Source organism: Micromys minutus (assembly GCF_963924665.1).
Source record: "Micromys minutus genome assembly, chromosome: 5".
NCBI lineage: Eukaryota > Metazoa > Chordata > Mammalia > Rodentia > Muridae > Micromys > Micromys minutus.
The window spans coordinates 61,599,283-61,625,497 of NC_137974.1; the positions used below are offsets into that span (position 1 = coordinate 61,599,283).

General features: G+C 36.9%; 1 protein-coding gene across 2 annotated transcripts in view; it reads right to left on the reverse strand.

Annotated features, from left to right (window-relative positions):
• Positions 1 to 13,853: 13,853 nt before the first annotated feature.
• PTCHD4 (patched domain containing 4) overlaps positions 13,854 to 26,215 on the reverse strand; it is a gene marked incomplete at both ends in the record, with an annotated part of 192,188 nt that continues 179,826 nt past the window's right edge. For both annotated transcript variants that reach the window (XM_080916678.1, XM_080916677.1), the window contains one exon: positions 13,854 to 15,487. In XM_080916678.1, coding sequence (XP_080772804.1) covers positions 13,854 to 15,487 — 1,634 coding nt within the window. The remainder of the gene's footprint in view (positions 15,488 to 26,215) is intronic.

Sequence of the window (26,215 nt, forward strand, 5' to 3'; positions counted from 1 at the left end):
AATGTAGTCATGCAAATTATCACAAACCATGTTTTTTGTTTTATTGCTGTGACCAATTTCCCTGTGAGCACCTTCCAAAACATAACAGGCAACTTAATGGTAGAGGTCTACAGTAATTCTACATTTCCCAAGACTTATTACAAACTCAGCATAGTCATATGATACAAATGCATAAATGTGTCTATTAATATAAGTAAAGAACATCTCAATTAAAAATAATTGAGGCATTCCTATCACTTTCAACAGAAAAACAAACATACATTAACTTGGAAATCAATAGACAAGACATATTCTTCTGCTATTATTTCATGGTTTATATTGTTGCTTAGTCTAATTTAGAGATTCTGGCCATGTGTTTGCAGAATTTGTCATCCTACACTGAATGAGATGGAGGCATCACTTCTCTAACATTCCTTCTTTCATTAGCACTTTTACACAATTGCTCAATGTTTCCCTTAATTTCTGATCTTTTTTTCCTAAACTCATAATTTCAAATTCCCAGAATGTTGTTATTTACCAAATAGCTCAGGAGTTATTAGTGAAGCACAGGTTGTAAATACACTCAGACAGACAAATGACAGAGTTAAGACTTACTAGTTGATCCAAACCATTAGCTTTAGGTATATACAAGTGGGTAGTTACATTACAGATAAGCAGCAAGAGTTAAAAATGTGTTTGAAGATTTAGTCATAATGCAAATGAACAAAAGACCATTAACACATTTTCAGGGGATTGCTGATATGCCCTATAACAAATCTCTATTGTTTTTGGTATGTCCACTTTGACCCTTGAAGATATAAGAATTAAAATTTCCAAGTGTTGCTTTTATTATAAGATTTAAAATGTTTATATGCTGATCACAAGTGACTTCAACATACACAAGTATCACTTGTAGGCAACCCTCTTCTCTGTTAAAGTTCTCAAAGGAATAACCACTTCAAGTGTGTTGAGACAATGATGTTCTGAGCATGTTATACATTATAATGATTTTCAGAAATATGAAAATATCCATTAATCTTTGGCCACTTGGTAATTTTTGTTCACACTTTACCCCTTTTGGTCTGGCCCAACTTGGTTTCTATTTATTTTACTTTCTTCATTCTAAACTTGTGCTGGAAGAAAGGGGAAGTCAGATTGGAGTTGTCTTTGGAAAAGCCCAAGACTCCCATTCCGATTACTCAAGTTGATGATTTATTTCTCCATAAGCAGTTTATTCCTCTATGTGGTTGATATCTAGAAAGCAGTGATTTATTTTGGAGATAACTGACTTTCACACTGACCTCTGGATACCTCTTCCTTTGAATTTCTAGTATATATTTATCAATACTCTAGCAACACGTTTTTCTAGTAAGGCATGACACTATGTTTGCGGAACACACAGATACTAGTCTGTGAAGATGCTTTGCAGTCAAATCTGTTTGAGTAATGGAATATTTTCTACTGCTAAACGATTCAGAGAGGACCACCTTTTTTCCAGTATTGAGCACATTGTGGCTTTTGATGTCACTTCTTGATGAAGCTGGAGCAGAAAGATTTTCAGTGCTCTGGAGTTTGTTTACTGAGCATCCCTCCTTAGGTTTATTAGTATATTTTGTGTGTTTTATTTGATGTTTAGTGTTCCATATACTGTTAAAGACTAAATTTTGTCTTGAAGCCTGGAGTGTATGTCTGGAGTTTTGGATGGTTAATATTAGCTTGATTCAGTTGAGAGATGGCTTCTTTGTATAAATGGCTTATTATCTTTGAAAAACAACAGAAGAATGTTTGTTTTTTGCAAACTTCATATAACACTGCCATGAACCTTTCAGCACCTTGGAAAGATTTATAGAAACCAAAGTACTTTACACTAAAGGTGCTATGTACTCAATTTCTACCGTCCTACATAACAAATAATGTTTTATTTATTTTTTCTAATAATATTTTTTCTTCTTCATTCTTTCTGGCTCTACCACCCATCTGACACACACACAGAGCCCTAGAGTTGTCAGATTCATCAAATTAAAATATTACATATTGTTAAATATGATTTTCATATAAGTGACAAATAGCATTGCATGTCTAATGTGTTGAGAGTATCTATTGCCAATTGACACAGGTTTAAGTCAAGTCCTGTGCTTTACCTGCTTTCTTTCACTTTCTACTTAAACCCTTTATACCAAACTTTTCAAAACATGATCATTCACACTATTGGCCTTAGTTAAAAGTAATGTATTTTTTATTCATAAGAATAGAACTTCTTGGCAAATTTGTAGCAGATTTCTTAGCAACATTCTCAGAGGTATTAACAGCTCTCCAGGTGAATCTCTTCACTAGGTTGATGTGACAAGCACTTCTCAAGTAAGTTCAGAAAAGGAAATGTAACTTCTTTGGCACCATGTTCACAGGTTCCAATACCAAATTTTTAATTCTTCTGCTAATAAACCCCGAGGCTTAACTGTGTTCATAGATCCAGGAACACAGTCTGCCTTTTTTGCTCCCATGGCTTTGTTGGCTTCCTGTCACGTGGGATGCCCAGAGGAAGTGTCTCTGTTTCAATGGTAAGAACAATGTACTGTTGCTAGATTTGCTTCTACAGGACTCTACTCTTGGACTCTACCCACTTTTGCTTTCTTTGTAACAGGGTTTGGGTATGTCATAAAAAACGGTTTTGAAAAATTTGCAATCATCCTGCCTTAGAATCCTAAATGCTGGGATTATAGATACGTAGTGTCATGGTTCTTGGTTTGTAACCTTAAAAAGATTTCTTTGCTTAGTGTTTCTTCATAAATTACTTCATTAATGCTCATAGAATTGATGTCTTTGATCTGTGGTCTTAGCCACTAGTTTTGGGATTCAGCTGTATATTGGGCTCACTAGGGGACTTAAGAAAAACCTGAAGCTCCACCAGACCTACTGACTTCATTGGCTTGATATCCAGTAAGGGGATGAAGGACTTGGAGACATTTCTCTGTCATACTAATTGCCACGCAACATTGAAAACCATCAGTTGTGTTAATTCAGACATTATTCAAACCATCCATTGGAATGTATTTGTTGACTTCCATTTCCTCGGACTGCTTGAATGGTGGCTTCTGTGTTTATTCCAGTTATACAAACTTAGAGTCTTTTAAAATCAGCGTGAAAGGTCGCCTTCCCATGCCTGCTGTAGCCATACCTATGACTCTAACTCACATCACTGGCAAAGTCTTACTTCAGATATAAAGGTTAAAATGTCCTCCTCATAACTTCATTTGTTATAGCCACAAGAAAAAAAATTTGGTTTGCTATTTTACTCAGAATACCAATTATGATGAGGAATACTCTCCAACTATAAATGAGAAGTTATTAATATTCCAATGAGTTATTGCTATACTTTAAAATTATGTACATATATTACATGTCACCATGATTTTCAAAACAATGGAAAAGTGAATCATATGCAAGTGATTTTAAGAAATGATTGAGGGTTGGTGAAATTGTTCAGCAGATAACAGTGTTTGCAACCAAGCTTGATAATCCACACTCAATTCCCAGGATGCACATAACTAAGGGAAAGAGTACTCCCAAACATTGCCCTCTATACTCCATAGTATGGGGGATGACATGAATATGCTCCTATATGAAAAAAATAGATGAATGCAGTCAACATTATACGTATGATTTGAAGCGTTTAAGCCAATGATGGTCTTAAATTTTACATTTAAATTTAGAAGAAGGTGTGTTCACATGGTGCAGTAATTGTGCAGTGATTTCTCAGGACATGTCATCTGATTTCTTTGTACAGACAACTGTTACATGTGTTCCTGTTGAAAAGATGAATCATTGTACCATAGAAGCATCATGCTGGTTACAGTGGATTCCTTTTTGAAACTCTCTGTTGAGTCAGGATCATTAGCCCTACTCTGTTAGATGATTACTTTGTGTGTAATGTTCTAGTTTCTTTTTCTGGAGGATTTAACTACCTCACTGTCAAGCTCTAGGAGGTTACATTTCAACTTATCACAAGTGAAAACTTGAGTTCTTTATTTGAAGCCTTATTTCTGTATAATTAGCTATATGATAGAATGATCCAGAAAAAAAGAAATAAAAATATATTCTAAGTATAGTACTTGACAGATTGAATTTGCTAAAAAAAATGACTTTTCACATTAGGTTGCAAGTGAGAAGTGACAAGGTTATTTTCTTTTAAAAATATATAAAATATTGAATGGCCTCTAAGAGTAATGTCTTATGTGTTGCAGTTTCTAAAATTAAAACATGTGGGGGATTTCTGCTTAATGTACACAAAGTAACAATGAGCAGAATTTCTCTAAACTGTGTGCTTGCAAACATGCTCACATATCCATCTTATATTTTGCTAAATATATATATCTGACTTCACCTCTTACCAGACATCCTTATTTTTACCCAAAAGGAAACACATTTTAGCTGTTATGAGAAAAAGTAATTTTATCCCTTCCACCCCTGTAAATCAGCGATTTAAATATTAAATGCAGGTGGGAAACAGCTAATGAATAAATTAAAACATTTTCATCATGGGAACAAAAGCCTCTTTTTTTAAATTTAAATGTTAGAAATTGTCCAAAATAAGACCTCCCCAGGCATGCAGCTTTAATTATGAAAATGTTATCAAAGACAAAGAGGCCCAGCACCATGAGTCTTTGATGTCTGCTCTAACTTTGTGATTGCATTTAAATCTTGTGGATGTGGGCTAGTAATGTATTCTTTACAATATCATAACCACATGAATCTCCAAGACCCAACAGACTTGGAAACTCAAAAATTCAAAATCTTTATTTGACTGACATAGGTGTGATTACCAGCAGCCTGTAATTTCACCCAGATGTGGAGCTGAATCATGTGAGGCACAGTGGACCTCATTTTATTAGCCTGCATGCTGCCTCGGGACAACTCTCTTACTTACCCTGTTCTCAGATGGTGAGAACAGTGATGAATTCAAGAAGTTTTATACTGTCGCCACAGGGATTTACTGCACTGCAATAAACTTCAGAAAGAATTGGCCCAGATAATGCATTCAATTTTGGGTAAAATTTATCTGAGCCAGCTACACATTACTTCAGATTTGAAATTAGTAAAATGACTGAGGCTATTTTGGTAATAGATTCCTAATTTACACATTGTAGAGCTATTTATGAACTTAGGATTTCATAAAAATTGTCTTGTAACATGGCCAAGACATGCTAATTTGCTTTGGGTAGTGAGTTATTTTAACTATGTAATTCTAGCTAATATATATATGTGTGTGTGTGTGTGTGTGTGTGTGTGTGTGTGTGTGTGTGTATAATGGTGTTATTTTTAATAAATAATGTCATTAAAAGATTAAACAATAATAAAAATGAAAAATGAGATTTATGGTGCATACTTGTAATCCAAGTATTTGGGAAGGAGGAAGAGGTGGAGGTAGGGTAATTATGAGTTATAGGCACACAGGCTAGGATACACAGTGGTCATCTGGGGATACTCCAGGTCACCTGGAGCTAAATAGAAAGACCCTATCTCAAATCATATAAACAAGCAAATAAAAATAACAAACAACACAAATCTCCAGTCAGGATAAAAATCCTGGCTAGTTCTGCTAATTCCAGTGCTCTGTAGACAGAGGCAGGGAATTTCTGTGAGTTCAGGGTCAGTTAGGGCTACCCATGAAAACCTGCCTCAACAAAACATAACCAAACCAAAACAAACCAAATCAAAATCACAAAATAAAAGCACACACACACATGCATTTATATACATATGTATATATATATATATATATATATGTGTGTGTGTGTATGCATCTAAAATGGATCTAAAATGTTATATCACACTGTGAAGTCAAAAAGAATTATGTTTGGGATATTTAACAATTACCTATGAGAGAAACTTCCCCCAAAAGATAGGAGATTGAATAGACTCCCTGAGGTTAAATGAGTAAGTTGGGAATTTTGTCATTTAGTATCTGCAATAAGAGCTCAAGGACAATGCAGTCAATCTAGAAATGACTTGACTTTTATAGCATTTGGCATGATTAAAAAAATTCAGCAAGAGCAATTAGCACTAGGAATTTCATAGTGTTAGTGTCTTGTAAATGCTATGACTTTTTAAATATACCAACTGCTCTTGTTACATACAAGGGAAGCAGATATTCATTGTCGAAGTCAAAGGTGAAAATAGTAACTCCATAAATGTTTGTCTAGTGGTCCTACAATTAATTAAGCTTGAAGAGTTTGCACAAGTAGTGAAGATTTCATTATTGTTTTTTTTCTTAAGACTTTTATCTTTAGGCCTTAGGTATAAGTTTGTTAAGTCATATGATCCTGAGATATTTCACTAAAATGATTGTTTAGATGTAGCACTAATACCTTAAAATAATAATAAAATAAATATTTGACATACAATTTCTATCCATTGAGGTACAAGAGCCATTCATGGAGAATCACACTTACTTATTCCTTGAAAGTTACAAAAACCTCATTTTTAATTTGTTTTATTTTGCTTACTGAGAATAAAAATACGTAAAAATGCTGACCATAAACCACATTTTGGAAAACTAAAGACACTGAAATGATTTTTTAGAGCTATTTTAGTAATATATATTAGAATATTTGATGCTCAGTAAGACCTAAGGTGTATATATTGGCAGTCTGTTATTTAGGAGAAGACATTTTGACACTGAAATACAACTTAAGTCACACTTTTTGGTACCTTTTTTCCCTTTTTGTTTCTGTCGATAAGGTAGCTTTAGGGCTAGAGCCCTATGTGCAGAATTTTGGAACAGAGGTTTTAATCCTTTATGGGAACTTGGGAGTGATAAATAAGGCCATTTTCACAGAAGAACGCAAAGAACCTAAATGTAGAAGGAATATTATATTAAAAAGCCATTCTTACTAGCAATGGTGTTTTGCCATGGGGTTTGTATTGTTAGGATGCCAGAGCTTTAAAATTTCATAGTGTCATCTTTCTTCTTCATTTTTCTGTAGAGATTAGCATCTCACTGCTTCAAGACTGGGAATCTGTGAGCATTTCGCTTGGGAAAGGAAAAGAAATAAAGCGCTCAGTTCCTATACCACAGCCATGGTTTATTGATGTGTGAGGGGACAGCTATCCTTCCTAGCAGTCTTCCCCTCACTGATTTGAAGTAGCCAATGTTTAAGAATCCCAGTAGAGGGGAAAACAGTGGTTTCCCATGTTGGGAATTTAGGATGTAATTCTAGTATCTTTTTTGTTTCATATTTCTCTAACATAAGTAAATACACAAACTGATGTTTTTCCTACCCTCTCATGAAAAAAGGGCACCTGGACTTTTCATTGGAGTTAGTCACAGATTATTCTATGACACATCTTGCTGATGAGCAACGGTCTCTAGATTAATCCTAGGCAATACTGTTTCTGAACTAATACTCTTTCTGCACTAATTTTCATGCCCTGGGATGTCCATGAAGAGATAACTGAACAACTTTTCCAAGGGATGCTGCATTGGTGAATATTTATATATAGTAAATGGCACACAGAGGTAAAACTGCACATGGGGTGTTCATTTTACAGCTATCTGGGTATGAATTTACTAAGTAAAAGGACAATAAATAATAGTATATTACCATTTAGTCAAAGGTTGTATGGCATTTTATCTTTAAATATCCCTGTGAGGTAGCTTAGCAAGGTCTCTGTCCTTTTCAAACAGTGACAGATTTTTCTACTTAAGGGCAAGGAAGTCTATTGCTGAAAGGATATGCATAATTAATGGGAACACATGATAAAGTTGCCACAAAAGCTCTGCAGATACATTGGAATATTTACAGTCATGAGCGGAAGGATGAATGTTTTCAGTAATATGGACTTTTATGTCAGAGGAGGAAAGATGCTGGAATATTCTGATTCATTTAAACACTAATGCTGCAGATTGGACCCAGACTTATAAAACCACAGCAGCCTGCTCTTTTCCTTTTCAAGGTCTCTCAGTATGGCTGCAAATAAAGACTCAGCAGTCCCCTGACTTTGGTGATGAAAGCAATTTCAATTTTCAGTGGGAGATTCTACTCTCCTCTTACATTTAGATAATGGGATGATTCTCACAGTGTGCCATGAACAGCCTCTTCCAAGAATCCAAGCTAAATCTATTCTGGACTAGAAAGTGACACAGTTATAGTAAGCCCCACGTATCTTTTATTCATGGTGGTCACTTCTAATGCCTTCCAGGAAACCCTTCAATGAAATCGTCCCCAAACATTAAAACTCTTACTTCTCCACTGGTTTCAAAGAGTCCTGGAGATAAATGTAGTGGCTTTTGTAACTGTAAAAACAAAGGGGAAGGAAACCATATCAGGAATGCCAGGAGCCATGCAGCACACTGGAACACAATTTTGAATGCCTCATGCCAATTCCAGCTTGGCTGGAACAGGAGACCAGGAAACAGAGCAAGAATCACCGAGAGCCTGTGAATTCCTATTCCAATGTGGTCAAGGTTTCCTCTGATTTTTAGGATTTTGTTATTGGTGTGACCTATGAGAGCTTTCTTTGGGAAAACTCAACTGAGTGAGAGAACTGAGACCGGAGTCCTGTATTTTTTCAAAGTGCGAAATTGTCAATGATGTCACTTATAAGTGCCTTATTGTATTAAAAATGCCTCAGTGATTGAGGTTCCCAGTGCAGCCTAAGCTCACTTTATCTCAACACCCTTTAAAGATGTAGAAGAGCTAAAATACAGTCCATAAGTAGCTATGTATGCTGCAAATACTGGTTGCATATATTTCTCTCTTTGAATTGTTTTCCTCTTTACAAAAAGAGCAAATGACTTCTCTATTATGAACAGACATGGGCCTGTCAAAAAATGCTCAATTTTTTTGAAACATCATAAAAATGTTCAAAATTATCATGTGTATTATAGCATCCTGAAAAAGAATCCTTTCATGAGTGTTTACTTGAAGTATCTTCTCAGAGTCCTTGGGGCTCCTGCTTTCACTTCCAATGTGGAGCTAGTCATGCTTAGAAATCCAGAAGCAGACCCAGAGTCTGAATCTCACAATCAAGAACATGATCTTCAAGTGGGATAGATATATTTACATGTACATATAGCTAGGTTTGATAACAAGTAGAACCTCTGGTTTTGAGGCACTAGTTGATTCTCTGTGCTATTTTCTAACCTATAGAGTCTAGTGTGTAAGGACTTTAATGATGTATTTCTTCCTACCACACCCACACCCTGACCTCTTGATTTCTTAGATGTAGCCTCAACTACCTTTCTGTATTTTCCAATCTCATCCAAATGTCATCTAACAATATCCCCAAACACTTGGAGGACAGAGCAGTACTTCCTGCCCTCCTATCTACAATGCTGACGAACATCCATTGAACATTGGTTATTTGAAACAGAAATGGAAGTAGGGCTACATTCAGGTGCAGCACCTATGTGCTGAATGTCCTGTAATGAGGCCCTGCTGCTTTTGATTTGGTCACTATTACTGCAGTCATATTAAAGGGACAGCTGCAAGAAAAGTCATTACTTTCTGTGCAGTATATCTGCAGATCATTGTGGATAAAGGTTGGCATAAGGGCCTGTGCCACAGAGATGATTCAGAATTGTGGATTTAAATTTGAGATGAGAAGACTAATTTAGATGTAGAAGTTTTGACTTGATGCTATAGAACTTTGTCATTACTTTAGTATTTTGTTCTTTTTTTTTGTAATCAAATCAGAACGAATGTTGTTTTTAAAGAGAATGAAAGTGATCTTGAAGTATCTTTGAAACAATGAAAGCTTTCTAATCACCATTGAAAGAATTATCAGAGGGCTGTGTAACCAGCAACAAAAACTGGTTGAACATAGAGTTTTTTTTTCTTCTGGGAAGTGTGAGTAAATCAGAGAATTCTCTAGCTTAGGAGACAACACCGCAGGTCCATTTTTAAGCTACTTTAACATCTGGCTTGCCTTAGCAAACCCAGGGCATATTTAATTACTGCCTAATACAGATTCTCCCTGGAGTTTTATTCAGAGATCCAGCTTAGCCCCTAGGTTTTCTCAATGGTCATCTTAGAGTAGGTGGCTGTTGTTGACACTATGAGAAAGCAATTTTCTGGTTGCTTCCCTTAGCATGAAGTTTTTTTTTTTTTAATGGAATTTAGGTCTTTGCAACTAAAACCCCATGAGGCATTCATATTATAGAATATGAGAATTTTAATAGAAAGTGTGATAACCCTGAAAATAGTGTTTTTTAATCATCTACATACTAGTAATCATGCGTGCATTGTGCCATGCATTTATAAATATTTGGTCATAAAATATTTGACTGTAACAGCAATATTTACAGTCAACATATAAAAATATACACAATTCTGAATGGCAATAGCTAATCTCCAGCTTGAATCAGAAGTCTAGAAGGATTAGCTTCTTATGGTAAAGTGCGATGGATAATTACAGAGCAGACATAGCTCTTACCCTCAAGTTCAACATACAAGAATGGCTATAATAACACTGTAGGAGCTACCTGTGTCACACTTCTTTCTTTCACCACACAAGATAAAACATATGCACTTATTTCTGTGGAAATAAATAGAAATCAATTGGAAGACAGACATTCATGTGATACAAACTTCGCTGAGAACAGCTCTGTCATAGGGTACTCATGCACAGCCTTCAAAAGAGGTTCACAGTCACTGCAAGAACCCATCGGAAAACATGTAAATATATATTCTTTCAACAGACTTCCACTTTTAGACAAATCTTGGCTGGTAATTTAAGTGAGTTCCTCATTGAGGGTGGAACATAAACCAATGTTTCTGGTTTACATTTGGATGGGGGACACAGTCCAGTTTAAACAAGGAAAGGTATGGGGTTCACAAGTTTTCAAAAATCTCCTGTTTCAAGCGAAAATGCATTACAGTAAATAAAATATTCCACAGTTGTGAAGATTCCCCACTGATTTCTTTTAGGGTTTGAATGGCCCTCTGATAGTAGATAAAATCCTAACTTGAATGTCATCAATACTTCATAATGGACAAAGCCAGTAATACAAGAAATAGAAACACACACAAACACAAAGGCTGAGCTTGGAAGGTTACCTGCAAATCATGATCTCATATTTTAGTAGTTGGTATTCAGTGAAGGAAATCTTGGAAATATCTGCTTTAAAGTGAGCTTGGAAGGTTTACATAATGCTTGGGGAGATCCTCCTGGGCTTACATCACTTCCTAAGACCAAAACAAGGCATTTTGGGCATTGTATTAACTCTTCCAAAACATGGAGTTTCATTTCAGTAAATTATTGCTACACATCCTTAGTGAGAATGACATGTGCTGGAGAAGATAACATCTATTCTAAAATGCCATCTCTCTAGACAGTTGGACAATGAGAAATTTCTGTTGGTTCTACAAGTCTGAACTTGAAGACAACACTTAATACATAAACAAGTCTTTCCTCATCCAAGTACTTTGGCAGAATATGCAGTGGTAATTCCATGTATCTGGCAATCTGCAAGCTTGCCAGTTGGCTTGTCAATATTTTTGTAGTTGTTTATTTTTTGTATCTGGAATGATGTGTGGTAATTATAAAACTCAAGTAAGTTATCTTTAAATAAAAAACATAAGTGAAACGATGGAGTTTCACTGAATATGGACAAATCTGGAGCGACCTGGAATCCTCAGCTTCTTAGTGGCTGTCTTTACATGCAGGTGGGAGTGATAACACTCTTCGTAAGCGATGAGGAACGCTGAAAGAGAAATTTTTTTCTCCAACTGCAAAAACTGCTCAGAAAATTCAACTTCAAATATGAACTTACGGCCTGGAGGTCAACTGTCCAAATGTCTGTTCTCCTTAGCACAGAAGTTCTTGAGATGAAAGGCTGGCATTACCTGTTACACGACTTTACGAATAAAGTAAAAACATCAAGTGTGGTTATGGGAAGTTATGGTCCCTCTGTAATTTTATAGCTATTGTAGCCACATTGGGGGAGACATTGAAACACAGTGACCTTAAGGTAGAATAGAACAAATGCCATTCAATAAACTGGATTTTTATTTAAATGATGTGCATTTAAAATTTTGCATCATTTAGAAGAGCTGTGTTATCTATGAACATCATTTCCTAAAACTGAAACGAGAATGGATATTGCTAAAAGTTCTAGTTGTAGTTTGCCTTTTAATGCATTAATATTGTTAATGCCTTTACATTATACAACCCAAATGGGTAGGAAATATAAATGTTTCTCAGGAAAAAAGAGCTTGTTAACAGGATGTGTAACCACTAGGCATTTGTTTTATTCCACCAAGAAATAAATTGTTCCTTAGCCTCTCTATTTGGCATGGAAAAGAAATTTTCTAGTAATGTTCTCCAACACGAATAACAGCCTTAGTCCTTGAAAGTACCCAGCAGACTGAGTGCCTGCCTGGGGCACAGTTTTAATCACTAACTTAATGGAAACATTTACCTTAACACTTTCTTTTTTAATGTAAGGAGTCCAGGTACAATTACACATGGTTAGCATGGCACCTGTAGAGAGCTGTGTTTGCCACAGGAGTTTACTTTCTAGTTAATGAAGACAATGATACTCCAACAAGAGACAAAATGATGCTGTAGGGGTTATGGTCACCACGATCATAGTGATTATGGTCCGGGTTAATGCTCCCAAGCTTATTCCAAGGAACACACTGGAGTCTAAAGAGTTGTCAAGTTTTTCTTTTACTACGGACTATCCGATGCTGAGATGGTGAATGGTAGATGACCCCTTTAACTTGCTAAGTCTCCCAGATATTTTATTTTCCTTGTGTTAACTGCTACATGCGCCCAGCAGTGTATTTTCACCATTAACATAAGAATGCTTAACTATGATACAATAGCTCATTATTTCTTTCCATCTCCCATGCACACTGTGTACCCTTACATATGTATGTCAAAACAATGTGCTGTAAGTGTTCATTTTCAGGTGGGTGAGATATCCAAAAGCAGCCTTGCTGGCCTTCCATGTAACTACACAGAAATGTTAAAGGCTAATGACAAGTTATCTCAACTATTTTAGATTTTGAACATTTGTTCACATGCTGATTAACTCAAATGCTTTTTGTGTATTTTTTTTTTTTTTTTTGTGAAGTCATCCCAAAAGGTAGGGTCTCAGTGACCAACAACATGATAAGTAAAATTTTAATGGATTCAGATTGCTGTTTATTTTGTTATCACACAGTTGGTAATACTCTTGTTATCTAGACAATTGAGTTGCTTTCAAGTGGCCAATTATATATTTTGTATTATCCCTAATGAACTTATATATTTGGCTAAAGCTGATTTGCCTTCTAGAGAAAGGCTAGCCTAGCTGCTAATGGACACCTTTTTTTTTTTTTTTTTTTTCACCCAAACAGCAATGCACACTAAAGACAAATATAAGTATATGTATATACTTATATGTACACACAGAGTGCATCGAGCAGACTGGCCCTTTGGTTTAGACAGGATTAAATATGTACTTTCTATGTGCATAGGGTTCCTTTGATTAACCTGTTCAAAAAGCAAACATAAAGTGACATGACAAATTGGACATTTCCTTTGTCTTTCCCCCCATCTGGAGACCTCCTATTCTCTCTTCTCCATTCTTCTGAAAATCTTTAAACCCTTCAGCCCTTCCATCTTAACACACCAATCCATTCATTTCTCAGAAAAGCTCTAAGATCAGTGTCGGGAAAATTATCTCTCAAGGAGCACAAGGTTGTGAAGAACTTTACCGCCTTTTATTATCTTTTCCCCCGGAAGAAGCAAACCCTTGGATGCGTCATGAATAATGTGCTCTTGATCTGACTTGCCTTGTTACCCCTGGCCAGCCCAAGCAGCTGAGGTCTGAGCCTTACTAGCCCTGCATCCTTGTGCAACACTGGAAAAGAAAGTCTCCACCCTCAGACTGTGGTAACATGATCAGGGTTCTCTTGGATTTCTATGCATTCAATCTCCTCTCTCTCCTTTCGTTTGGCACGCTTCTTTTTCTTGTGGTGCTTTTTGGAAGGAGGAAAAAAGGTTAGGAACACAGGTAAGATAACGAAACAGTGCAGAAGCGTGCAACCCCCGGTCAGCAGCAAGCATTTGAACAGTGTGAAGGTCAGGTTTGAAGGCACAAAGAGGAGGGGGACCAACCCAATAAGAAAAGAAGTAATGTTTTGCAAAATGGCTGTCCCGTGCTCTTGCAGGGAGCTTTTTATACATTGTGTTCTGGTGTGCTCAGTCGCTAGTACAAATGTGTAAAGCAGTGGTGCACAGTGGTCAATGGCAAAATTGAAAGTGTATATAAGGCACAAGATAGAAATGCAATCCATGTCGACATTCCACAATGTCATTAAGCCCAGAACACCCAGCTCAATTGAGGTGACACTGAGAATTAGCCAGAAATTTCCCAGAGGATGTATCACTAGGAAGAAAGTCAGGACTAACACCAGGAGAACCCCGAAGCCTGCAATCAGGACAGGCACGGTGACCGACAAACTGTAATGGTCTGTGAAAACAAAGGAAGGGTTAAACACGATGAACCGGATACTCTTTGAGAGAGACAGGGGCCTCAACTTGTCCAGAACTTCTATGACTTCCTTCTGCTTGTCCCTGCTAGTCCTGGCCACCAGGTATAAGCGAGATGCAATGATGTTGTTTTCATCCCCAGCCCTGGAGAAAATGATATCATTCCGAAAGTGTTGGAATTCTGGCTTTTTTAAAAATGAGCTTTGGAGGACACTGATGAAGTCGGTCTTGTTATTGGCACTGATGTTGCTCGCCTTCAGAAACTGGTAGTACTGCTCCACCCAGGACACTGCAGTGAACCCACTACAGAGCCTCTGAAGATCCTCCTGGACACTGCTGTTCCAGTACTCGAGGGGCTCATAGACATAAAATCCTATTACAGGGCTATAGTTGCTGAAATATTTTTGCTGAACCATAGCATAGGAAACACTCGGGGAGTCACTGGCTAGTAAGTTGATGATGCTGGCTCCATCACTGATCTGCAAGCACCCCATGAACGAGAAAGAGGCATAAATGAGATACAGGATGACCACAAATGGCTTCACATAGATATTGGTAATCCACTCATTGTAATGTTCTCTTAGGAAGTGCTGAATGAAATGGTGCTGGTAGGGGTTTGCCTCATGATGGGATGTCTGTTGGTGCCCATCACTCATTATTGTCTGGAACCACACAGGCTTGCGGTCCAGGTATTCTGCAGAAGGGATCTTACAACAAAAGATGCTGTGGTATCGATTTTGCTCAAGTTGTCCAGCAAAGACCAGGCAAGAGCCAAAGAAAGAGAAAATGTAGAAGTAGTTCAATAGAATAGAGACACACATATTCTGACAGAAGATCTTCACTGCCTCTATGTTTGTGAACGGGCTGGCACCCATACCAAACGTGATGAAGTACAGGGAACTGGTCATGGTGTAGGTGACCATCACATCAGAATAGGCTTCTGCTACTCTGTCTTTGAAGGGTAAATTCTCTTTGGTTCTCCGCCATCCAGACAGAAGCTCAAATACTCCTTTAGTTCCATGACCTAATGTTAAGAGAAAGAAAAAAAAATAGTTGCTTTTATTCCCTCCTATGGTTCAAGTGGATTTCATATAGATTATTGATGCTAAATGTATATATTCTATTCTTCAGAGTATTGTGTTTCTGTTATTAGCAACTCAGAGAAAATATTTGGTTCCTGTCTACATTCAAGGAAAGACTGAACTTATTGATATTCTATGTAAAATAAAATATTTATTATATATGATATTTACCTAAAAAGTTGTAAAGACAATGCAGTATCCACATGATATTCTCTCCCTACATGCACCGTCTTCCTAAATTAACCATAAGCAGTCAAGAGTGGAAGCTGTCACCTGCATCTTAAATAGCAATGCACATTGTTTAGCGGATGTACCCACAGTTCTTTTAAATGAGTTTGTGTGTTGATTTATAGAATTACAAGATGATCTTAAATAGTTGATGATTGTTAGAGAGTTGTGATAGCTTAGTCATTATCAATTCATATGATTTCTTTAGGTATTTATTCTCTTTCTTGTGGATGCATGGGTAGGGGCACATGCATGTGCAAGCTTAAGGATGATGTCATTGATCCTATTCAATAGTTCTTTAACCTTATTCTTTTGAGGAAGGATCTTTTAATCAAATCCAGAACCCACCAGTGAGGCATATCCCACTAGCCAGCCTATTCTAGACATCCTATGCTAGATCATAGGTGAGCTTCTATGCCCACTTGGTATTTAAACATAGGTTATGAGGATCTTCTTGCTTGAGCATCAAGCACTTCATCTACTGAGCCATCTTCTGAGATGCCTCTCAAGAATTTAAACATAAATGTAAATTTAAAAAATATGTGTGTGCATGTCTTTGTGGTGAACAGAGACATTGTATGCCCTCGAACTGGAGTTACAGGTGGTCGTGAGCCATATCATAAGGGTCCTGGAAATTAAATTTTTCTTCTGCAAGAGTATTATGTTCTCTTAGCTGCAGAGCCATCATTCCAGCCCCAGGTATTTTATTAGTAGACAATGGATGCAAGTGAAAAATGCTTTCCTAGGTCACATAAAAGACCTTCAGGCCTAGAGGTATCACAAAATGCTTTCTCTTGGCTCCTTAGAAACTTTTGTTTCCATGGTTAATGAACAAAAACCTTTGTTTCATGTATGTAGATGAAGTAATCTTTTTTTCTAACAAATCTCTGTGCACCACTTTAAATATATATATATACATATATATATATATATGTATATGTTACATATATCTGTATATGTATGTATGTATATTGTATATAAGGGTAAATAGGCAAAGGGTTTAGTCAACAAATATTGCTTGAAAATATGGTATGTGCTCTCAGCTCTGTCTGGTTACTTTCTTTTTTTCTTACCACTTTATTTTTAAAAGAAGAGGGATACATATACAGATTTTTAAAGGCATTTGGTCATAACATTATATGATATTTTAGTCAGTACTTAATTCTTTTAGAGGTTTGATAGCATGCATTGAAATCCTACTAGTAACCATAAGCATGTAGTACATGTAGGACAGAATGTAACATAGAAACAGGTTTCTTGTTGGATATAGATTAAGCATAATTATCTGTGAATATCAAAAATTGCCACAAGGCTATTATCTTATCTCTTGGATTATTAATGATTCAGATGATAGCAGATGCTGGCGAGGATGCAGAGAAAGAGGAACACTCCTCCACTGTTGGGGGGGGGGTTGTAAACTGGTACAACCACTCTGAAAATTAGTCTGGCGATTGCTCATAAAATTGGACATAGTACTACCTGAAGACCCAGTTATTACACTTCTGGGCATATACCCCAGAGACACTCCAATATACAACAAAGTCACATGCACCACAATGTTCATAGCAGCCCTATTTATAATAGCAGAAGCTGGAAAGAACCCAGATGTCCTTCAGTAGATGAATGGATACAAAAATTGTGGTATATTTACACAATGGAGTACTACTTAGCTCTCAGAAACAATGACTTTATGAAATTCCCAAGAAAATGGATACATCTAGAGAGCATCATCCTGAGTGAGGTAACCCAGTAACTAAAGAACAGACATAATATGCAGTCACTGATAATTGGATACCAACCCCAGAAAGCTCTGAACACCCCAAACAACTCACAGGCTATATGAAGCTCAAGAAAAACAAAGGCCAAAAAAAAGAAAAAAAGAAAAAAAAGAAAAAGAAAGAAAAAAGAAAGCTTCAGTCCTTCTTAGGAAAGAAATAAATGTATAGCACCCTCTCAGAGTGTGGTACACCTGGTTACTTTCAAGAAACTGACAGGTTTTAAGAAAGAATCACTTCCTTACTGGCAAAAGAAGAAAGCAAAGATGCTAGACTATATTTGTAATTTCCCCTTTTCCTCCACTTTCTTGAATTTGATCTGTCAACCATCACCTAGAATATATGAACTGTTCACTTTAGAAGTGGGTGGAAATATTTATAGATTATTTCTTTTCCTGTTGTAAGCATAGCAATCCTAAACATAAACTGTTCCCATAAGCAGATACAAGCTGTGCTTAGGTTGTTCTCTAAGAAATGCATTAGACAACAATGACATTTAAGGACACAGAATGACCTAGTTCACAAAAATATGGGCAAGGGACCTTGTGTGTTACCTATATACTGGAGTTAATTAAGAAACAATTCAGCTCTTAGTGCTTTAATGAAGAAATTGGAATTGCTATAGTCTTTTCTAAGTGCTCTGTGTTGGTACTGGTGGTAGACTCTGCAATCCCAAGCATTCCTTTCCTTCTTTCCTTTTATTTGAGACTTACTTTCCTACTAGGGTTTTTTTTTTTTTTTTTTTTTAATGGTACAAAGTCAGAAAATTGAGTGTAGCTGAAAATCACCCAAGGGGCCAATTGGAAAACCAAAAGGTCTTTTATTCTAAACAACATCATGGGTTCACCAGAAAGAGCCATATGCTACCTCCTCAGTCCATGTGTGAGTTTATTATATGTAGTTTGACTCTCTTCCCAAAACAGTGGAGCTTTGTGGCAGGGAGAGCATGTGTAATATTTAAAATGACTAGCTAATGAGCCATGTTTCATAAATTTATTTGATGATTAACAGTGTATAAATGTAAGTAGATATGATGTTAATCTTTGATTTTCAAAGCACATTGGCTCTCTTTGGGGAACTGTTGTTAATTATTGGTTACTATTAATAGGAATTAAGCAACAGAGCTATTACCTCAAATATAAAGTCTTTGGTGTCTTTACTGAGTGTCCTGTCAGGAAAGATGTTACTTTAACAAGTAGAAAGGGTCCTGAAAACTGCAGATGCGTAAAAGGTAGGCTAAAAATATTTTGGAGGCAATTTTTCATATTTCACAATATAATTATAAGCTGAACAATGGTATTATTGAAAATACTTAATGAAACAAACAACAATGGTTGTCTATTCATATCTTCTGTGAGACTCATTGACCAAGAGGAAGTCTTTTTTACTCTCTCGACAACATAATCTATTATGATAGTAGTTAGGGTCATTGAAATAAGACTTTAATTAGAGAACCTCTCTTTGGAAATGAAGACATTAGTTTTCTTTGTAGTAACCAGGGAGGGGAAAGCCAGAGCACTGAGGCTAAATTTGGCTTGCCTTTGCTAATGGTCATTTTACTGGAACATTAGATAGCCTATGTAGGACAGGGTTTTGCTGTATGTAGTATAAAAGTCTCTATGTGTGGCACAATGCTGATGGTTCTGTTAGGTTTATGTATTCATTTAAAATATATTAGAGAATGAAAATATCTCTGGACAGGGCATGCTTTATCTTATTCATAGGTGTTGTGTAGGTATTTTATAGGGTATTTATATGAAACTCATTCTTCTGACTCTCACATAATTTAGTCACTTCTTAGCAGCTCAAATTAATTGGCTGCCCTCGAAACAGTTGCTTGTTCATGGCTTCACAAATACGGCCATGTTCAATCTCTTTTTGGTTTTGCTCATCCTATTTTCTGCATCTCTCACTGTTTCCTATGTTAGTCTTTTAAAGGTCTGCTCAGCCTTCTTTGTCTCAGAGCCATATCTGAAGGGCCAGTTATATGGCCACTTTTCTGTTTCCTAAAAGCTCACCTGACTCAGTATTCTCTTATTTAAGTCCTCAGCCACAAACCAATTTACCGTGGAACAAAAATTTCTCATGGTAAGTTCTATTCTGGTTAGGGTGCATATTCTTTAAAGTTAGGAAAGTGAATTATATGTTACTTTGATTCTAAAAAATTATTTTTATATAAAATATATTAGATCATTAAATATATCTAGAACACACCCATTAACAACATCTTTTATTTTTGAGACAGGGTCTCATGTAGCAAATGCTGGCCGCAACCCTCTATATAGCCAGAGATGACCTTGAACTCTTAAGATTCCTATTACCACTTCTATAGTGCTGTAACCTGCCACATGATTCAGTACTGGCAATCAAACCCAGTGCCTTATTAATGTTAGGCAAGAATTCTACCCACTTGAGTTATAATGTTAGCCCATTTAGGTCTTACCAAATACCACCAATTGAATTCATGACTACAGATAAGCCCTCAAACATATTTTTATCATAAATTCTAAAAAGTAATGTATATTATTATGCCAGTGTAATTCTATACAGAAGAAATGCATACTGTTTCATTCTATACAACCAAACATGCATCTACCTAGGGCTTTCAAATAAGTCAGCACATTGTTGTAAGGGAAACAATAAACAATCTTTCTCAAAATGTAAGTTGGCTCAGGCCATTTTGACCTACAGGATGCTCAGAGGCACATCATAGCTTCTAAATACCTGTTTTAAAAGTAGAAAACTATACATTCAAAGAAATAGTGTCACTATGATGAAACTATTAACATTTCTGTAAAAAATAAAGATGCAGGAACATACTCAAGAAGAGAAAAATTCAAAGTGATATGGGTGTAGGTAATACTCTTAGTGAAATTCTTGAGAAAATCCTTGGAAACAATCTAAAAACATTCTGGCCTTGGAGAGAAACACACACACACACACACACACACACACACACACACACACACACACACACATACAGCATGTGTATGTATATGCATGTGTGTATATATTATGTAGAATGTGTTATCATAAAGGTTTGTGTATGTGAATGTGCATATGTGTATTACCTTTATGACAATTCAAGAACCTATTCATTTTTCTAATCCAGTCCTGAGTAGAAATAGGTCTGTTTCACTTTCCCTGTAAAATAATCTTTATCTAAGGCCATAGTTAATTTTAGGAACAACTTCAATGAAGGTTCTGACAAATTAGAAAACACACATTGTGTAGTGTGTGTGTCCTCTCTCTCTCTCTCTCTCTCTCTCTCTCTCTCTCTCTCTCTCTCTCTCTCTCTCTCTCTCTCCTTCTCTGTCTCTGCCCCCTCTGTCTTAATACACACACACACACACACACACACACACACACACACACACACACACAGAGAGAGAGAGAGAGAGAGAGAGAGAGAGAGAGAGAGAGAGAGAGAGAGAGAGAGAGAGAGAGAATTGGTAACTTGATATGATCTTTACCTATTCTTCACCTGGTTAGAAAGTCTCAAGGAGGGATTGTCTATGTCAAGTTGGCCTGTGAGGGATTATTCTCATATCATCCTCATTATGTCAATCGATGTAGGAGGGTCTTGGAAATCTCCTCAAACAAGCAGCTGAGAAAATGTAAGTAATTCATGACCCTTCTGAGTTGTATTTAATTTAGTAGATGATAAAATTTATGCATTCTTTTCTTTAATTGGTGATTCTATTTCTGTTTTTAAATCCTTTTATTTTATTGATTCTTTGTGAGTTTTGTATCATGTTCCCCAGTCCCATTCATCTCCCCATTTCTTCATACGTATTCTCTGCAGTGAGGACTTTGGTTTCTTTAAAAACACAGGAATATTATGGGGATATGTTTTTGTTGTAATCTCAGGTGTGAGATATGGGGCTTCAGACCATCCACAGCAGAAGACTATGATTTGCCTCGTGCTCTAGCAGGGGCATGATTTTGCCAGCTGCAAATTTTCTCGGTAAGCGTTTGACCTTTGGAATTCTGGGTCTTCTTCGGATGTATGTAAATGTGAGAGCACCTAGAATGGCTGTGGCTGCTGCTGCTTCTCCTGCTGTCGCCAATTGCTGGTTGTTGTTTGGTTGGAGATAACCTGATGCTGAAGATCAAATTTGAGTAAGGAACTCCATGTCCCTATTCCATAGGAAGTAGTCTCTCAGAATTGATGCCCCCTGTCCCCACTAGCTGAGAGACGAATCTCATTTTTTGGGGGGGGTCCATACTTCATTTTAGAAAACCTGAACTAAGTTTAAATTCAAGTAAACTAACAGGCTGGTACATAGCTTCAGTTTCCAAGTTAACCCCAACAAGACCTGCATTTCCAGATTATTCTTCCTGAACCAGTACAGCTTTTAACACCAGTTTCCAGGTTATTTCCCCTCTAATCTGCACAACCAGGCTACAAGCCCCACTCCCTGCCTAACATCCACCAATCAGGAGAAAAGCAGAAGTTAAGTTTATGGTTTGACTGTCAGCACCAGGCAATTATGCTAATTAGATGGTTGCTAGGCTACAGACACTCACCCTTCACCTGCCATTTTCTTTTTTTTTCTTTCTTTCTTTTTTTTTTTTTTTTTTTTTTAGTTACACATACTTTTATTTATAGGGTACATTTGACAATACATGTTATTTTGATAATGCATTATTTTGTTTTAAATATAGTCTATTGTAGACACTGGAGAATTTATAAAATTTATAACTCACATTTTTCATGGAAACTTGATTGAGCTGAAATTGTAGATGGTATCAAATGAGTTATGTAGATCAATTGTGTTATATAAAACATCTTTTTAAAAATTTAATTCAATTTCTTTACTTTATTTTAAAAACGAAGATAAATGTACAAATTTTCAGCATTTTTGCATAAAAGTATACGAATACATTTTTAAGGTTGTAATTAAGTATTTGTGTGTACATATACATACACATATGTATATATGTAACAATATAGGAAAAGAGGCTATTAATTTGAGGGGATAGGAGAGAGACCAGGAGGGGCAGTAGGGAGAAAAGGGGGATGTGATAAAGTTCTATTTTAATTAAAATATATTCTTTTTTTTTTTTTTTTGTTGAACTTCACACAGTCTGTGAGTTGTTTCTGGGGTGTTCAGAGCTTTCTGGGGTTAGTATCCCATTATCAGTGAATGCAAATTATGTCTGTTCTTTTTGTGACTAGGTTATCTCACTCAGGATGATATTCTCTAGATGCATCCATTTTCTTAAGAATTTCGTTAAGTCATTGTTTCTGATAGTTGAATAGTAATCCATTGTGTAAATGTACCACAATTTCTGTATCCATTCATCTACTGAAGGACATCTGGGTTCTTTCCAGATTCTGGCTATTATAAATAGAGCTACAATGAGCATTGTGGTGCATGTATCTTTGTTGTATGTTGGAGAGTCTCTGGGGTAGAAGTAGAATAACTGGATCTTCAGGTAGTACTATGTCTATTTTTCTGAGGAACCGCCAGACTGATTTCCAGAGTGGTTGTATTGGCTTAAAACCCCCCAGCAGTGGAGAAGTGTTTCTCTTTCTCCACATCCTCCCCAGCATCTGTTGTCATCTGAGTTTTGGATCTTGGCCAATCTGACTGGTGTGAGGTAGAATCTCAGGGTTGTTTTGATTTCCATTTCCCTGATGGCTATAGATGTTGAGCACTTCCTTAGATGTTTCTCAGCCATTTGATATTCCTTGATTGAGAACTTTTTAAGTCTGTACCCCATTTTTTAATAGGGTTGTTTGATTCTCTGGTGTCTAGCTTTTTGAGTTCTTTGTATACCTTGGATATTAGGCCTCTATCTGATGTGGGGTTGGTAAAGATCATTTCCCACTCTGTTTTTTAGTTTTCATGACAGTGTCTTTAGTCTTACAGAAAATTTGCAATCTCATTAAGTCCCATTTGTCAATCTTTGACCTTAGAGCTCGAGCCATTAGTGTTCTGTTCAGGAAATTTTCTCCTGTGCCTATGAGTTCTAAGGTTTTCTCTACTTTCTCATCTAATAGTTTCAGTGTACCTAGTTTAATGTGGAGATCTTTGATCCACTTACACTTGAGCTTTGTACAAGGAGATAAGAAAGGGTCTATTTTCATTCTTCTGCATGCTGAGTGCCAGTTGGACCAACACCATTTGTTGAATAGGCTGTCCTTTTTCCATTGAATGTTTACGGCTCCTTTGTCAAAAATCAGGTGACCATAAACGTGAGGGCTCATTTCTGGATCTTCTATTCTATTCCATTGATCCACGTGCCTATTTCTGTACCAGTATCATGCAGTTTTCAGCACAATTGCCTTGTAATATAGCTTGAGGTCAGGGATAGTGATTCCCACAGATGCTTTCTTCTTGTTGAGGATGGATTTCACTATTCTCGGTCTTTTGTAATTCCAGATGAAATTGCACATTGATTGTTCCAACTCAATGAACAACTGGTTTGGAATTTTGATGGGGATTGCATTGAATTTATACTTGCTTTTGGTAAGATGGCCATTTTTAAAATGTTGATCCTTCTGATCCATGAGCATGAGAGATCTTTCCATTTTCTGAGATCTTCCTCGATTTCCCTCTTTTGAGGTTTGAAATTCTTGTCGTACCGGTCCTTCACATGCCTTGTTAGAGTCACACCAAGGTATTTCATAGTTTTTGTGACTATTGTGAATGGTATCTTTTCCCTAATTTCTTTCTTCACATGTTTGCCTTTTGAATATAGGAAGGCTACTGATTTGTTTGAGATAATTTTATATTCAGCCACTTTGCTGAACTTGTTTATCAGCTGTAGGACTTCTCTGGTGGAAGTAGTGAGGTTGCTTAAGTACACTATCATGTCATCTGCAAATAGTGATGGTTTTACTTCTTCCTTTCCAATTTGTTTCCCTTTGATTTCCTTTTGCTGTCTAATTGCTCCAGCCAGAACTTCCAGTACTATGTTGAATAGGTAGGGGAGAGTGGGCAGCCTTGTCGAGTCCCTGATTTTTGTCAGATTGCTTCAAGTTTCCCACCGTTAATTTGATGTTGGCTGTTGGTTTGCTGTATATTGCTTTTATTATGCTTAGGTATGGGCCTTGGATTCCTGTTCTTTCCAAGACTTATAACATGAAGTGATGTTGGATTTTGTCAAATGCTTTCTCAGCATCTAGTGAGATAACCATGTGGTTTTTTTCTTTGAGTTTGTTTATATGGTGGATTACATTGATGGATTTCCTCATATTAAACCATCCCCGCATCCCAGGGATGAAGCCTACTTGATCATGGTGAATGATTGTTTTGATGTGTTCTTGGATTCGGTTTGCAAGGATTTTGTTGAGTATTTTTGCATCAATGTTCATAAATGAGGTTGGTCTGAAGTTCTCTATCCTTGTAGGGTCATTGTTTGGTTTAGGAACGAGGTTTATTGTAGCCTCAAAAAATGAGTTAGGTAGTGTTCCATTAGATTCTAGTTTGTGGAATAGTTTGGAGAGTATTGGTATTATGTCGTCAATAAATGACTGATAAAACTCTGCACTGAACCAATGCGGATCTGGGTTTTTTTTTTTTTTGGTTGGGAGGCTTTTGATGACTTCTTCTATTTCTTTAGGTGTTATGGGATTATTTAGATGGTTTACCTGGTCCTGGTTTAACTTTGGTATCTTGTATCTGTCTAGGAATTCATCCATTTCCTCCAGTGTAGGGAGCCGTTTGTGCCACACCCAAACATGGTGCCGGCTTCCCACCGAGAACTCAGCAAACAGAGCTGTTGCCCAGCCAAGAGACTTAATGCGCATGCGCCACATATGTCATAGCCCGCTCTCGGGGCATACAATTGAGTTACTGGAGGGCGCACCAATCAGGTAGTGACACGAGTCTCCTAGGCATATATATATAGCAGTGCATTTCTCCCCCACTTGGTGAGAAGAGGAAGATAGTGGAGAGATTTCGAGAGACCCCACGTGGAGGGATGGCAGAGAGATACCACGTGGAGAGAGACCTGATAGGAGAGATTGCGGGAGGTCCCACGTGGAGAGAGAGTGGACAGAGAGATCGCACGTGGGAGACTGCACGTGAGAGGTCGCCTAGACAGTAGAACCCAGTAGGGAGTCCCTGGCTCAGAGAGAAGTTTCCTGCTCAAGAAGCCCCCCTGCTCAAAGTGCTGTACAATAAAGGTTATCCGCAGAAGTATCTGTTTGTTTGTTGCACGCCTGTTCCTACCAGCGGGAAGCATGGGCGCGTGACACTCCAGATTTTCCAGCTTTGTTGAGTATAGGCTTTTGTAGTATGATCTGATGATTTCTTGAATTTCCTCAGTTTCAGTCATTATTTCTCCACTTTCCTTTCTGATTTTTTAAATTTGGATACTCTCTCTTTGCCCTCTAGTTTGTTTGGCTAAGGGTTTATCAATCTTGAAGAATCAGCTCTTGGTTTTGTTGATTCTTTGAATGGTTCTTTTTGTTTCTATTTGGTCTACTTCTGCCCTAAGTTTGATTATTTCTTGTCGTCTACTCCTCTTGGGTGTTTCTGCTTCCTTTTGTTCTAGAGCTTCTACTGTGTTGTCAGGTTGCTAGGGCATGCTCTCTCCAGTTTCTTTTTAGAAGCACTCAAAGCTATGAGTTTTCCTCTCAGTACTGCTTTCATTGCATCCCATAGGTTTAGGTATGTCATGTTTTCATTTTCATTGAATTCTAGAAAATTC